The sequence below is a fragment of the Notolepis coatsorum genome, assembly GCF_963971535.1.
Source record: "Notolepis coatsorum genome assembly, chromosome: 15".
Classification (NCBI taxonomy): domain Eukaryota; kingdom Metazoa; phylum Chordata; class Actinopteri; order Aulopiformes; family Paralepididae; genus Notolepis; species Notolepis coatsorum.
In genome coordinates, this window is record NC_140179.1 from 3,495,468 (window position 1) to 3,509,752 (window position 14,285).

Sequence of the window (14,285 nt, forward strand, 5' to 3'; positions counted from 1 at the left end):
AAAATACATTTAAATATATTGGATACTTTACATATCTCGTTAATGTACAAGATGAACAGTTTTGGACCCAACACTGACCCCTGGGGGACACCACAAGCAATGTCCAAACATTCAGATTTATAATCTCTCATTGTCACAAATTGTTGTCTTTTATTTAGATAGCTTCTTACAATATTACACTCCTATACTAAACATGTAGGTAGGCTAAAGGTACTGAAAGTTGGTACAGATTGATATACCATACTCGGTAGTACCGATGTCATTCGGTCGGTACCTTTTTAAAAGTACAGAGTTCGGTACCCAACATAGGGAGCGATGCCACCAGGAAACTTGGATAAGCCATTATCAGCATAGTATTGTGTCATGTAATGTTGAACTAGGTAGCCTAAACCAAATAGTGGTGAAACAAGTCACAGACCGATCCACTTGGAACAAATACACATTCATGGTTTTTCCATTTAATTCCACCATTTAACATTGGAAGGTGGCCATGCATAAATCACTATCGTACCAATATGATTCACAGATGGAGGGCATCGTAAAAGCTGTCCTTAAGCTTGCCTGAGATAGTCCTATGGATGGACCCATGGGCTGTTTAGATGTAGGATGCTCTGCAACCTGTAGCTTCACAATGATCTGCCTTCCTGATATTTCATCAGCTGGAACAATTCAGTGTCTCAGGCACTACTGAAGCAAATGAGCTTACAGGGGAACTACGCCCCAATTTCCGAGCTCGTACGCGTCATCCCTCTGGTCTATGGCGGTACAAAGTTATTAGTGAAAATGTGCAACTCTCTCTCCCAAATCCAAAGAACTAGATTGCTAAAACTCAAACTTGTGACGTCGTCAAGTGTAAATTAAAGTCTGAAGCTGCCCCATAGACAATGAATTGGGAATGATTGTATAGATAACACAGAGGGGAATGTTCTGAGTTCATGGGTACATGTTCTGGTTCAGAACTGAGACCACTACTATAGAATAAAGCTTATTTGGATAGTTAAAAAAATATATAAACTTTAGGGTGTTTTTAAGGTTTTATAAAGCTTGCATCCTTATTATGGGATTAGGTAGTGAACGTTTTCTTGCACTGTAGGCTAACTGTCTGGAAAGAAACGGGACTTGTTTTTCTTCATTTCTGTCTGGCCTACGCTACATCAAGTTGAAATCCAGAGATTATAGGCTACCTAGGCCTTTCTCTATTTTGAATGTAGGTCTATCCCAATAGATGGGCGGCTCATCTTAGCTGATTATTGGTTACATTCAGCACCCATCAATCAGGTTGCAATAATTACCTAAGGACCAAAATAAGATGATTGATAGCTAGGGATGGGTACCTTTCACATTTGAACCGATACGGTACCGGTATCGGTACCGGTATCGGTACCTGTGAATCGATACCGGTACCCAACGGTACCTTTTTTCGGTACTTTAGTCTCAAATCTTTATTTACCTACCTCAGTCGTAATTTTTTTTTATCCAAACTTCAAATAACTACAATTTCGACAGTTTTCGGCTTGCCATTGCTCCGACTGCTTTGTTGTTGAATCAAGTCAAATCCTAGGTAAGCATATATTGTTCGTGTGAATGTTGACATGAAAATAAAAAAGGTAAAAAAAAAAAAAATCGGTATCTCACTTGAATCGATACTCGGTAGTACCGACGTGTTTCGGTTCGGTACCTTAAAAGTACCGAATTCGGTACCCATCCCTATTGATAGCCTACTATTCACAATATCTGATGATACCATGTATGTAATATAGTATACACTGTACTTTTACTATCCCAGATGGTGATGCCTTGCTTAATTAAACCTGCACTCTCTGTAGCCTAACAAAGGTATAAAATCACATAGATGGGCTGAACAAGTGAAAAGCCTCCCAACTGAAATACATGAAGCACAGTGACATTTTCCATACGAGCTCTTCCGGCCTGTCACGACCAGTGCCACAAAATAATCTATAAAAGGTTTAGTTTTTAGAGCATAAAATGTGAGCAACCTTTTTTTTATGTGGCAATCTTACACACAGTGCAGCTTTAATTGTGTGATCATATTGGAACACGAGATAAACAATAGTCCTCTGCCATCTTCCTCTTTCATCCCCAACGCAGATAGTTGACGTGAACGCGGCTCTACCAAAGGAAATGCTGGAGGACGTGAGTCGAAGTGCCAGGTACACCGTGGCCTGCGAGGACTATGTCAACGTGGTGGAGTTCAGCCCCTTTGACTGTGGTGCGCCGGGCTCCCTGCTGGCCTACGGGGGGAACCAGTACGTGGTGGTGGCCACCTGCCTCTTCCAGGTGAGACATGACTGTGGTGCGCCTGGCTAGGGCTGGGCGATATGGAAAAAAATCATATCGAAATTGTTATAAGTATATAAAAAAAAATCTTTTTAAACAACAGATGTATGTTTATTTTGCAGCAATTCTTTGTCATTGCCGCCATCTTTAGTGTTACATCCCCTCACACTCCAGTTCTCAGGCTGCAGCTGGTTTAAAAGCGAAAGTAAACCGGCTTCTCTGCTGGCTGTGGCTCCAGGGGAGTTGAACAGTTCTGGCTCTGCTAGTTTATTTTCTATCTTTTGGCGCTTTTTCGGTGGACAAACCACCGCACATGTGCACCGTGACTCGTGACTGGAGTCTAGTTCTGCTAGCACACATAGCCTACTGTGTACAGACGGTTTCAAACTGTATTTTAAATTAGAAAGCAAACAAAATAAATGGACAAGAGAAAAATAAATCTCAATTTGGTCAGTATTGTCATTTGGACAAGCAAAGCCATTACTTTTAAGTTGCAGGCAAGAAAGACAAGTCTGTCCACTGTCTCTGATTTTTTTTATTTTGATATTCGATATCGATTATTAAAATATATTGCGATATCTATCGTTATCGTTATATCGCCCAGCCCTACGCCTGGCTCCCTCCTGGCCTACGGGGGGAACCAGTACGTGGTGGTGGTGGCCACCTGCCTCTTCCAGGTGAGACGTGACGTCACATACCAACCTTCAGCAACTAGGGATGTACTGATACCGATACTGTCGGATATTGGGCAGATAGGCTTACCTGGAATAAATTAAAGATGCACTGATACTGGTATTGGATATTTGTCCGATACCATGTCGTTATTATGATCCCAAGAAACATGTCTGACATGTCGGAAATCAAAGCAAAGTAAGCTGCACCGTTGCACCTTTGACACATGGACGCATGTTAGCTCTCTCTAACAGAGAAAAATGGATTATATAATATCAATCATTTTAGTAAAATTACCCCCAATGAAATGGTCCAAGTAGATAATTATAAGTAAAAGTAATCGATCAGATCGGTACTCTGTATCGGCCGATATACCGGTAGTTCACTATTGGCAGTGAAAACACTGGTATCGGTATATCCTTAGAATAAGTAGATTGAATCAAATATGTTCCCTTTCAGTAAAATAAACGACCAAGAGAGCCACAGCCATCAGGGTCCCTCATTTTCAATTCATAATGATGTGTGTGTGAAGCCAATAATGGGAGCGAGCCGAGTACGATAAGGTCCAGAGGTCCCATCCAATAATGAAGTGATATAAGGGGGAAGATCTCCAATGATTATATAGAAACGGGATATATATATATATATATATATATATATATATATATATATATATTATATATGAGAGAACAGTCAATCACATGTTGTGGAAGAAGACCGTCTGACTCAAACAGCGTTGTGCTGAGAGGAACGGGATATGTCATCCCCATCAACAGCCTTACTTCCCAGAATGAATTCCAAGAGTTCCCAGAAGAATGTATAATGGTATCGGCTACATTTTATTCTGGCGTAGTAGCTAGTCATCACGAATCTAGACGACTTGCAGATGACTTATGTGACCATTGTCCCCACAGGACGAGGACATGGAGGTGACGGGGGTGGAGTTCACAGTGCTTCGTGCTTTCCATCATGAATTGCGCGTCGACGCTCTCGCCTGGAGCCCCGAGTCTAGGCTGGACAGGATACCAACAATCAGGTACCGTTTTCATATCATTTCGGCCAGGGTTAGATATTACATTTCCCATATTTGTGTTGTGGTCTTTGATTATTTGATTATTCCCATCTTTGATTATTCATTATTACTACGGAAGCTTTGAATACCAGACAATGTTATTTAGGACAGGCTTAGTTTCAACTTGCACCTTAGTTTCAACGTGTACCTGACTGTACCCAGTAACGTATGTAGGGTGTTAGGATCAGATTTACATTTGATTGTGTCATATCATAAGGTGTAGCTTCACCAGAGGCTCAGAAACGGTCAATTTTGCGAAGATAGGACATGCCACAGAATAGGTTTTCTTTCTAAACTTTTATCTTGTGGCATTTGCCAACAGCGACTAGGTTTTGCCACGTGAACAACACCCTATTGTATGGTATTATTATTAGTGATGCACGATATATCGGCCGCCGATATAATATCGGCCGATATGGCAGTTTTTTTACACATCGGTATCGGTCCGATATCAAGATAGGGCCGATATTTAAAAAAAATAAAAATAAAAAAAACTGCCATATAATTTTTTTTTTTTTTTTTTACATGTTTTGGCCTTAAATAGTTTCAAAATATCAGTCATTTCTGAAAATAAGTTACAAAAGTTAAAAAATTATGCGTTTTGGAAAATAGCTCTTTATTTGATTATCATAAAAAAGTGTTTTCTATACAGAGATATCGACATCGGTAAATATCGGTATCGGCCAGAACAGCAATATTAATATCGGTTATCGGTATCGGCCACAATTTTCACATCGGTGCATCACTAATTATTATGTAAGGGTATCACCAGGGATGTCAGTAATCGCCTTCACTATTTGGCCTGAAGTTGGGAGTGGCTGTCGCGCTGCCGTCCATGTGCATTGACCCATCTCAGACCCTGCCCTCTTTTGTTGATCCTCCAAACGCAACTGTCGCTTTCCAACAGACTTTAGTTTTTCCGAGGGTATGTGACAGTTGTGATTGGAGGATCAAGAAAAGAGGGCAGCAGGGTTTGAGAGATGGGTCAATTGAAAGCGAATGTCATCAAGTGTGTTGCATTCTCATTCCTGGAGACCAGGAAGATGGTTTTACATCATTTATTTGGGCCAGTGGCTCAATGGTGGCTGCACACACACATGTTCATGGATCTTTTTGTTCCCATTCCCATTTAATACGAAAGTGTCCCACTCCTCCTCCCTGCAACAACTCAATGGGTGGCACCGCTGTTTAAATAGGATTTAGAAAGGTATCAAAGCATCATTTAATTAATCCCTTCATTAGTAACCTGTCATTCGTCGTTTTGGAACACAACTGGATAATTGTCTAATAACATTCTCACCGTGACCTAGACAAGGGGCCGTGGTAAAGAAAGTACAACACCAGTGTGTCGCACACACCGCCGCTGCCAGAATACGAACCCAAGTTATTTCAGGTGGCGCTGGCCAGGAGGGAAGCAGCCTTGCCTGTAGGTTGTTAGAAAGCAAAGGGCTTTCCTCCGTAATTGGAATAGTGGATGGGAAGGCCGCTCTGGTCCCTCTGGAGGTGTTTCAACTTGCTGTAATTGAAAGGGAAAGGCAGCGATACTTCCTGGCCTTCTGTGGTTAACTCTGCTGGCCCCCAGGGGCAGCCCTGTGACGTGCACACATGTTATTGCGCTGATGGCTCGCCCGCTCGGGTTCCATCCCTCCTCCCCTCGTTTTGCACGTAGTCGTGCCTTCCAGGAAAAGTACAATGTTCTCACGGGCGTGCCTGGAGGCCGAGGCCTGGGAGAGGGGGGCCCCGAGAAGGAGAGGGAGAGAGGGAGAGAGGAAGGGAAAAGAATCAAAGGGAGTCGTCTGCCATGTTCTACCAGGCCAGCGTGTCGATGCCCAGTCAGCACAGCAGTGTGTGTGAGCTGGAAGTCTGTCCTATATGCTGCAGTTCTGCCCATCTTTCCAACATCATCAGCTCAGGAGCTTGGAAGAGTAAGACCCACTCACACAAGGGGACGGGGAAACTATATCAAAGTTCAATATATCGCGATACAAAAATAATTATCGGCTACATTTTATTCTGGCGTAGTATCTATCTAGTCATGACGAATTTAGATGACTTGCCGATGACTTTTACAAGCTCTCCGTTGCCCATTACGGCGTTTGTACAGCAGAGGGTGCGATCGCTTTGCTCAATGTAACATTAAAAACGTTGACGTCAAACCTCTTCGTATTGTGGGTTTGTCAAATCCTGAACCCCATCGTGTGCATAACGTTCCATCATCCCTACCAATAGCTTGTTTGCTTGCATGTATTGATACTGCTAAAGGGAATCAGGATGATGCCAGACCAAAAACCAGGTATCGCTGTTGGGTTCACTGTAGATTCTTGTGTAGAACACTTTGCCAAATACAAGAATTTGTCTTGCCGACAACGGTGCAGGTTGTTGGTCCTGTAAAGTTCCCCTCCACTCAAAAACATGTTTTTGTTTTTAGGGTTAAAGGGGCTATAGATTATATTCAGCCACTAGATGTCGCACTAGAGCACCAGCATGTCTTTTATCCAATCGGGTGCATTCCACGTCGGGAAATGGGAAGTAGGAGGGAGGGGATACATGCAGCAACATGTAAACAACAACATTCATTTTGGACCCGCACAAATATTTTGAATGATAAATTCTTTAATCCAAAAAATTTGGGGGGAAAAGCAATACTTCTATTCTGCAAATTTCCGAAAAGCTCTGTTGATGTATTATTGGAAAAAAATTTGCATGTGTGATTGGGTCACTAAGAGGTAGAATCTGGGGGTGCTCAAGTAGCACACCACGTACTGCACTGTGTCGCAACACGGCCGTCCCGGGTTCGACTCCCGGACCCGGCGACCTTTGCCGAATGTTTTCTCCCCGTCTATCTCCCGTTATTCCTCTCTCTCTCTCTCTACCGGACTGCCCGGTAGTAAAAAAATATATAAAAATAAACCAAAAACATAAAAAAGAAAAAAGAGGTAGAATCTGTCATGGACCAATATGTCGTAACTTTAGTTTGAGCACACATAGAAAGGTGAGTAGATATTGACACGTCTTGAAAAGAACACAAGCTGCCGACTTCCTAAATATCAATGGCTGCTTGTTGCCATTTTGCATATTCACGAGGGCAAAGGTGTATAAATGCTGTGACGCCATTTTCAGCAGTTTATCGAACAATTCAGTGGTACATTTTTTTTTATTAATATAAATTGTTATTAAATATTAAATATATACTTTTTAAAAGGCGGACCTTTTTGAAGAGTGAGCTTTCCTTAGCACCTGTGGCCTAGATATTAGCTGAAAGCTATTCAAGGTTTGAAGGGGAGTATCACTCAGTTTAAGAATTCTCATTATTCAGCATAGTCCGATCTAGGACATGAATACCTCTCTCTCTCTCGCTCAGGGCCAGAAACTAGAGAAATTAGTCTCCAATCTCTGACTGACAATAAGTCAAGAAAGCAAATGTACCTGCTGGCTGCCACTCCGTTGACCACGATGTAAAAGAAACACTAGATAAACTCTTTTTCTCATTCATGGCCGTGGGAGACCGACACGGGATCTTCCCCCTTTTTTAAGAGCAAGTCTTAGGTCTCATTCAGGACTACGAAAGATCAAGGTTGCAGGAAAAACGTGATGGCTTGATCGTAAACATTCTCTTTTTCCACCTAAACGGTTCACTGAAATATGTTTCTGACAAACATTTTAGGCGAGAAATGGGATATGCAATTGCTGGATCTTAATTCATATTTGACCTGCGACGCCGCCTAGTTTGACAGCTTGATCTGAATTTCGTGAGCCGGGGCGCGGCAACTGCAGCGTTGTATAGGGCCGCGGCTTGCACTCGTAAACTCTCTTTTTCCAACTAAATGGTTCACTAAAATATGTTTCTGGCACCGTTCTAGGGGAGAAATAGGATATATGCAACTGCTGGATCTTAATTCATATTTTATCTGCAGCACCTAGCTTGACAGGAAGTTAGCCAAAATGCCAATATCACTTACAGCACCTTTTTAAGAGCCACAGTAAGAGCTTTGGCAACGAGCTCCCCCACCAAAAAGAAAAAAGACAGATTTGTCCCATGCCTCACTCCGATGTGAGAGGTGAATGTGCGGGTGAACTGGACATGCTAGCTTATATAATCTAATCTACTGCTGCACCAGTAATACCCTGGAGACTAATAAGGGTGTTTGTAGTGACATGCCAAATCTGCCTGTGCCTGCAACTGTAAACTCGCAGCCCGGCTGTCTGTTTATCCTGGTTATATGCGTGTGTTTTTCTTGTCATAAGTGACTTAGTGTAAATTGTGTGAATAATTGCAGGCAGTGGTTGATTAGAGGGGGGGAAAGGCCCGTCCCTGGCTTCGCGTGGGCTTTGAACGGAGGGAGGCGTGAATGGCGTGAGGAGGAATCTTGTTTTTCTCCATGTTTATTATCTTCTTAGTGTGCAATTAGAATCAGCCAGGCACCATTTCTGTTGATTGATTTCCAAGTTTCTAACACACACACACACACACACACACACACACACACACACACACACACACACACACACACACACACACACACATACACAAAGGTGTCAGCCCAGGCGCTTACATGAACAGTGGGAACTCCAAAGGTATTTGTACAGCAACACATTGTTTGATGTTGTTCTGCTTCATACCCTTTTTTGACTGTTGGGCTGCGTTGGGTGTGTCGTGTGTGGCGATCATGGAATTCTGATTGCGATCGGTCATCATCATAATAAACCACCAGCGCCGCACCGATGGCGCTTTTTCACCACCGATACCTGAGTCCTTAACATTTAAGTATCGGGGGCGGCTACGTGGCGTAGTCGGCAAGGCACTTGCCACGAAATGCTGGAGACGCTGGGCTCGTCAGTTCGAGCCCAGCGCTCCACATTTGCTTTCAGTTTAGCTGGTCGTCCACAGTAATACACATTGGCCGTATTACGGGGAGGGAAACTGATGGGTGGGGATCGGGCGTTGTGGACAGCGACTCCTACAGGTCGGTTGGTGCGCCTGCGCAGTAGAATCAGGAAGTGTCGGGGGCAGCGTGAGCCTCTCACGCGTTACTGCTCACCACTGAGAGATCGAGCTGCGCAGGTGAAAAGATGCGACTGCTGTTACCTCAAGTACCGGAGGGGACTTGTGCTGTGTATGACTTAGTCCACATTGCAGCCGGCTTGTGGGAGGCAAGAAACAGTGTCCGTGACAGGGGAGGGTTGAATTGGATGATACGAAATTGGGATGGGAGAAAAATATAGAAAATGGGAGAAAAAGTGGATAAAAAAAAAAAAATTTAAGTATCGGCTGATGCCAAGTTCTGATCCCCTTTCTTTTTCTTTTTTTTAACTCGACAGTATAGACCTGAGAGAGAATCTGTTTTGGGTCATTGGGCAAATGTATTGATACATAATCCATTTTCCTCCATTAAGAGAGATAAAACATGCTTCTATGTGTCATAAATGCGGCAAATCAAGTACATTTGCTGTGACTTCTGGCATGTTACATTTGGCTCCAGGTATCAGATTTCAATATTGGGAAAATTATCCGATACTGATACTAGTGATGCACGATATATCGACCGACTACACATCGGTATCGGTCCGATATCAAGATTGGGCTGATTAAAAAAATAACATGTTTTGGCCTTAAATAGTTAAAAAAATATCAGTCATTTCTGAAAATAAGTTACAAAAGTAAAAAAAACAATTTTTTTTTTTATGAAAATAGCTCTTTATTTGATTATCATAAAAAATTGTTTTCTATACAGAGATATCGACATCGGTAAATATCGGTATCGGCCAGAACAGCAATATTAATATCGGTTATCGGTATCGGCCACAATTTTCACATTGGTGCATCACTAACTGATACCTATTGTAGCCTGGTATCAAACCCCATATCCCATGCCAATAGCGGTATAGAATATAGATAATAATGCAGGACCTGTTCAGAGGTCTTTAATTGGAATGCAATTATCCTCAATGTTTTAGTGGTTAGGACACGCGGTTAGCACACACACACACACCGGAACACACACGCATGCATTGTCTCTTGTAGGATCGCCGATGCGATTCGTCTCTGCGCTTAACCAACGCATCCCTAGAAACCACCGTGGCACTGGGTTAGGCCTTGATGGCATTATGGTTATGGTTGCCACGGTGAATTCACCACGTGTCTCTTTGCTCTCTCAAATCAACGGTGCTCGTGTTAATTTCGTGTGACCGGGCTGCAGAGGTAAAAAGAACTATTATGTCATTCCTAAAGTGTATAAATACCTCCCCTGTAAACACAGTGCTGCCTCCCTCGCCAGCTCTCTGGGAACTAAGACGTTCACAGATTGATGGACATCACAGAGTTTGCACCCTGATTGAGACATATTGAATGGCTGTACTATTCTCGGATGTTATAATAGTTATAACGGTCGGGTTATTTTGATTTGCGGTCGCCGACAATCGCAGCCTGCCACCTGGTTTCAAGCTGCTCGAAAGTATTGGGACAGATTTAATATTATGTTCATGAAGTTGTTATTGTAAGTTATGTAGTTAAAAATAAATAAAAACATAGAGTGGCCTGCACTAAAGGAGACTACTTCTTCTTCTTCCTCCTTTTTGGCTTGTATATGTGCAGTGTTTCCCACAGGATTTTCAGAGACTGGGGGGTGAACCTCCGACCCTCTAGGGCGGTCCGGGGGAATGCCCCCCCGTAACTTTTTCTTTTTTTTGTACATTTTAAAGTTAAATGCATCAATCTGGTGCACTTTGAGAGCAAAATAAAGAGGCTAGATCTATGATGAACTTTGTGCTCAAAACACAATATCGACTAGACTAGTGCTTCCCAATTCTCTCCTCGAAGCACCCCAGTCGTTCCATGTATTTGTTAAATTCCACCACCAGCACACCTGATTCAACTTAACTAGCCCTTTATTAGTTGAATCAGGTGTGCTGGTGGTGGAATTTAACAAATACATGGAACGGCTGGGGTGTCTCGAGGAGAGGATTGGGAACCACTGGCCATACATTTGAGCCGTCAAAGAAATGAAACAAAAGTGGTTACCTGGTTGAACTGGTTTATTTTTTTTTGAAAAAAAAATAATATTGTGGATTACTATTACAACTACTACCACTGCCAATACTACTGATACATCCCTATTGGCAAACTTTATATTAAAAAAAATTGTAAAAAAAAAAGAAAATTAATTAATTGTTCTTTAAAAAAAATTATACATTTTTTTTGGTTCATTATACAACTGTGGCGGGCCGCCACAGTCTAGGTAATTAATGGGAAACCCTGTATGTGGTATAAACATAGCACGCTGTTAAAGCCAGTCTCATTGTTGGCTTTTATACATGGTATATAAACATAGTACTGTTAAAGCCAGTCTCTTTATGCATCTATTGATTAATTAACTTGATTGTAAATAGTGAAACATGTTAAGTGTCATCATGTGGCCGGGTGGCCCCCTTTGATGGATTAGCATTAAATATTTTGCGCGTTTCCTAATCTTTTATGTGACATAGGCACCCAGTTCTATGGTGATTGGAGCAACAGTCGTGGAGGTAGGGCTGGGCGATATGGAAAAAAATCATATCGCGATAACGATATGATAATTTTATTTTATTTCTCTATCGATAATTATCGAATTGTTATAAGTATAATTTTTTTTTCTTTTTTTTATATAAACAACAGATGTATGTTTATTTTGCAGCAATTCTTTGTTGTTGCCGCCATCTTTAGTGTTACATCCCCTCACACTCCAGTTCTCAGGCTGCAGCTGGTTTAAAAGCGAAAGTAAACCGGCTTCTCTGCTGGCTGTGGCTCCAGGGGAGTTGAACAGTTCTGGCTCTGCTCGTTTATTTTCTATCTTTTGGCGCTTTTTTGGTGGACAAACCACCGCACATGTGCACCGTGACTCGTGACTGGAGTCTAGCTCTGCTAGCACACATAGCCTACTGTGTACAGACGGTATCAAACTGTATTTTAAATTAGAAAGCAAACAAAATAAATGGACAAGAGAAAAATAAATCTCAATTTGGTCAGTATTGTCATTTGGACAAGCAAAGCCATTACTTTAAGTTGCAGGCAAGAAAGACAAGTCTGTCCACTGTCTCTGGTTTTAAAACTGCCCTGTTGCAGGTAAAAAAAAAAAAAAAACGATATTTATCGTTATCGTTATATCGCCCAGCCCTACTTGGAGGTATGGATATTCTCGTTAAGCCACACGCTCTCTCAATGTGACGACACGCATACCTAGTTTTACACTAACTGAACCAAAAAGCGTGTAGGTATAGCCATCCTCTCTGCAAAGCCATACTTTTTTTTTTTTTTTTTTATCTACTTTTTTCTCCCATTTTTCAATTCTTCTCCCGTCCCCAATTTCGTATCGTCCAATTCTCCCCTCCCCTGTCTCGAACGCTGCTAGACCTTGCCTCCCACAAGCCGGCTGCAATGTGGACGAAGCCTCACGTGTCCCCTCCGGTACTCGAGGAGGCAGCCGTCGCATCTGTTCACCTGAACAGTGTGATCTCTCAGCGGCGGGGGTCTGCGTGGGAGGGACACGCCGCCCCCGTCGCTTCCTGATTCTGCTGCGCAGGCGCACCAACCGACCTGTAGGAGTCGCTGTCCACAACATCTGATCCCCACCCACCAGCTTCCCACCCCCTAATACTGCCAATTGTATTAGTATGAACGACCAGCCAAGCAGATAGCAATGCGGAGAGCTGGGCTCGAACCCAGCGTCTCCTGCGTTGGTGGCGAGCGCCTTGCCCACTACACCACCTAGCCGCCCAAGCCATACCTTTTCTGAAGCTCATTGATTAATTATGGGCATATTGTTTTATCCGATCGAGCCTGTTTATAAACTTTATATACTGTTGTTGATGTATTTAGGACTACTTAGTCAAGGTTTGACCTATCAACACCAAATTGGTAGAATGCCATGTGTCGGACCATTTTTCTTCTAAGCCATCCAATATGGGCAGAAAATATCAATAGACCGTATATATGGGTCTGTGTTAAGGATGTGATAACGTGTCGACTTAATGACCTGTCCTCGACCTGTTTTCCGTGTCGACAGTAATAGTAGTAATGGGAAATCGTACATAACATTCAAAATTAAATAAAAACTAACTGTACTGTTTTCCAAAGTAGTTTTTTCATTTAGTAAACCATTGAAACAACAAGGTGGAAGTTTACCAATTTTACGGAGCACTGTAATGGAGGTTGCTGTTCAGCCCGTCACTGCTAGCTGCTCCCCTAGAATAAGGAATGGAAAAGCCTGTACCTTGTTGATTGAAGATATGGGAAAATAACCTTTCATTGAGATACATTTTGTGGTGAATATATATAGTGTAACATATAGTGAATTTTTTAAGTCCATAGAATCTTAAAAAACGCACACAAAAAACAGACTACTTGTTGATAAATGCCTCCCGACATGTTGACTAGCGGAAAAACCGTGTCGTTCACATCTGTAGTTTGTGTTCTTATGCTGCTGCTGCATTCATTTGGATGTCTTTTCTCCTGACCTATGATCTTGGATATCCGACCTTCGACGTGGTTGGAAATATGAACAAGGGGCGACAATGGTTCAGGAGGTAGAGCAGTCGTCTGGTAATCCAGAGGTTCCCGGTTCGATTCCCACTCCTCCCGGGCAGCGTGTCGAAGTGTCCTTGAGCAAGACACTTAACCCCTAACTGCTCCCGATGAGCAGGTTGGCAGCATCTTGCATGGTCGCCTCCGCCATCGGTGTGTGAATGTGTGAGTGAATGGGTAAAATGTGAGGAACAAATTGTAAAGCGCTTTGGATAAAAGCACTATATAAATGCAGCCATTTACCATTTAAACATGGTGTGGAGAGAGGTTTTACTATGTGAGACTAGACCTTGAATTCAACTCAAGAGGCAGTATGTAATTAGTACGTCTGGCTCAATGAGTGTAAATAAATAAGGCTCTTGAGTTGTCAAAACAACCCTGAATCATTAGGAACCTGCTATGACACTTGGAGATTGACATGAATAACTTTAATGGTCGTTTTCCTTGAACTCTATCAGGAAATTGCATCAAGCGCGATGATTTGAGGCTGGTTTGAACTGGTATTTAATTATATTAATTCCACCTCTGAGTCATTTACAGACGAGCATAGTCACAGCTGAATACTGATGATGATGATGATGATGATGATGATGACGCATTTCAAGTTGCAGGCTTTCTAGAGGTCATCATATACACTACAGCAGTAAGTCGTTTCATTTAATTTCTATTTGTTCCGCTCATGGTAAT

The 14,285-nt window shown here is 42.3% G+C and overlaps 1 protein-coding gene across 1 annotated transcript in view; it reads left to right on the plus strand.

Annotated features, from left to right (window-relative positions):
- nup37 (nucleoporin 37) overlaps positions 1 to 14,285 on the plus strand; it is a 43,413-nt gene that overhangs the window by 5,923 nt on the left and 23,205 nt on the right. The window contains exons 2-3 of the mRNA XM_084330326.1: positions 2,110 to 2,298; positions 3,885 to 4,006. Of these exons, the coding sequence (XP_084186452.1) occupies positions 2,143 to 2,298; positions 3,885 to 4,006 (278 nt within the window). The 5' untranslated portion in view covers positions 2,110 to 2,142. The remainder of the gene's footprint in view (positions 1 to 2,109; positions 2,299 to 3,884; positions 4,007 to 14,285) is intronic.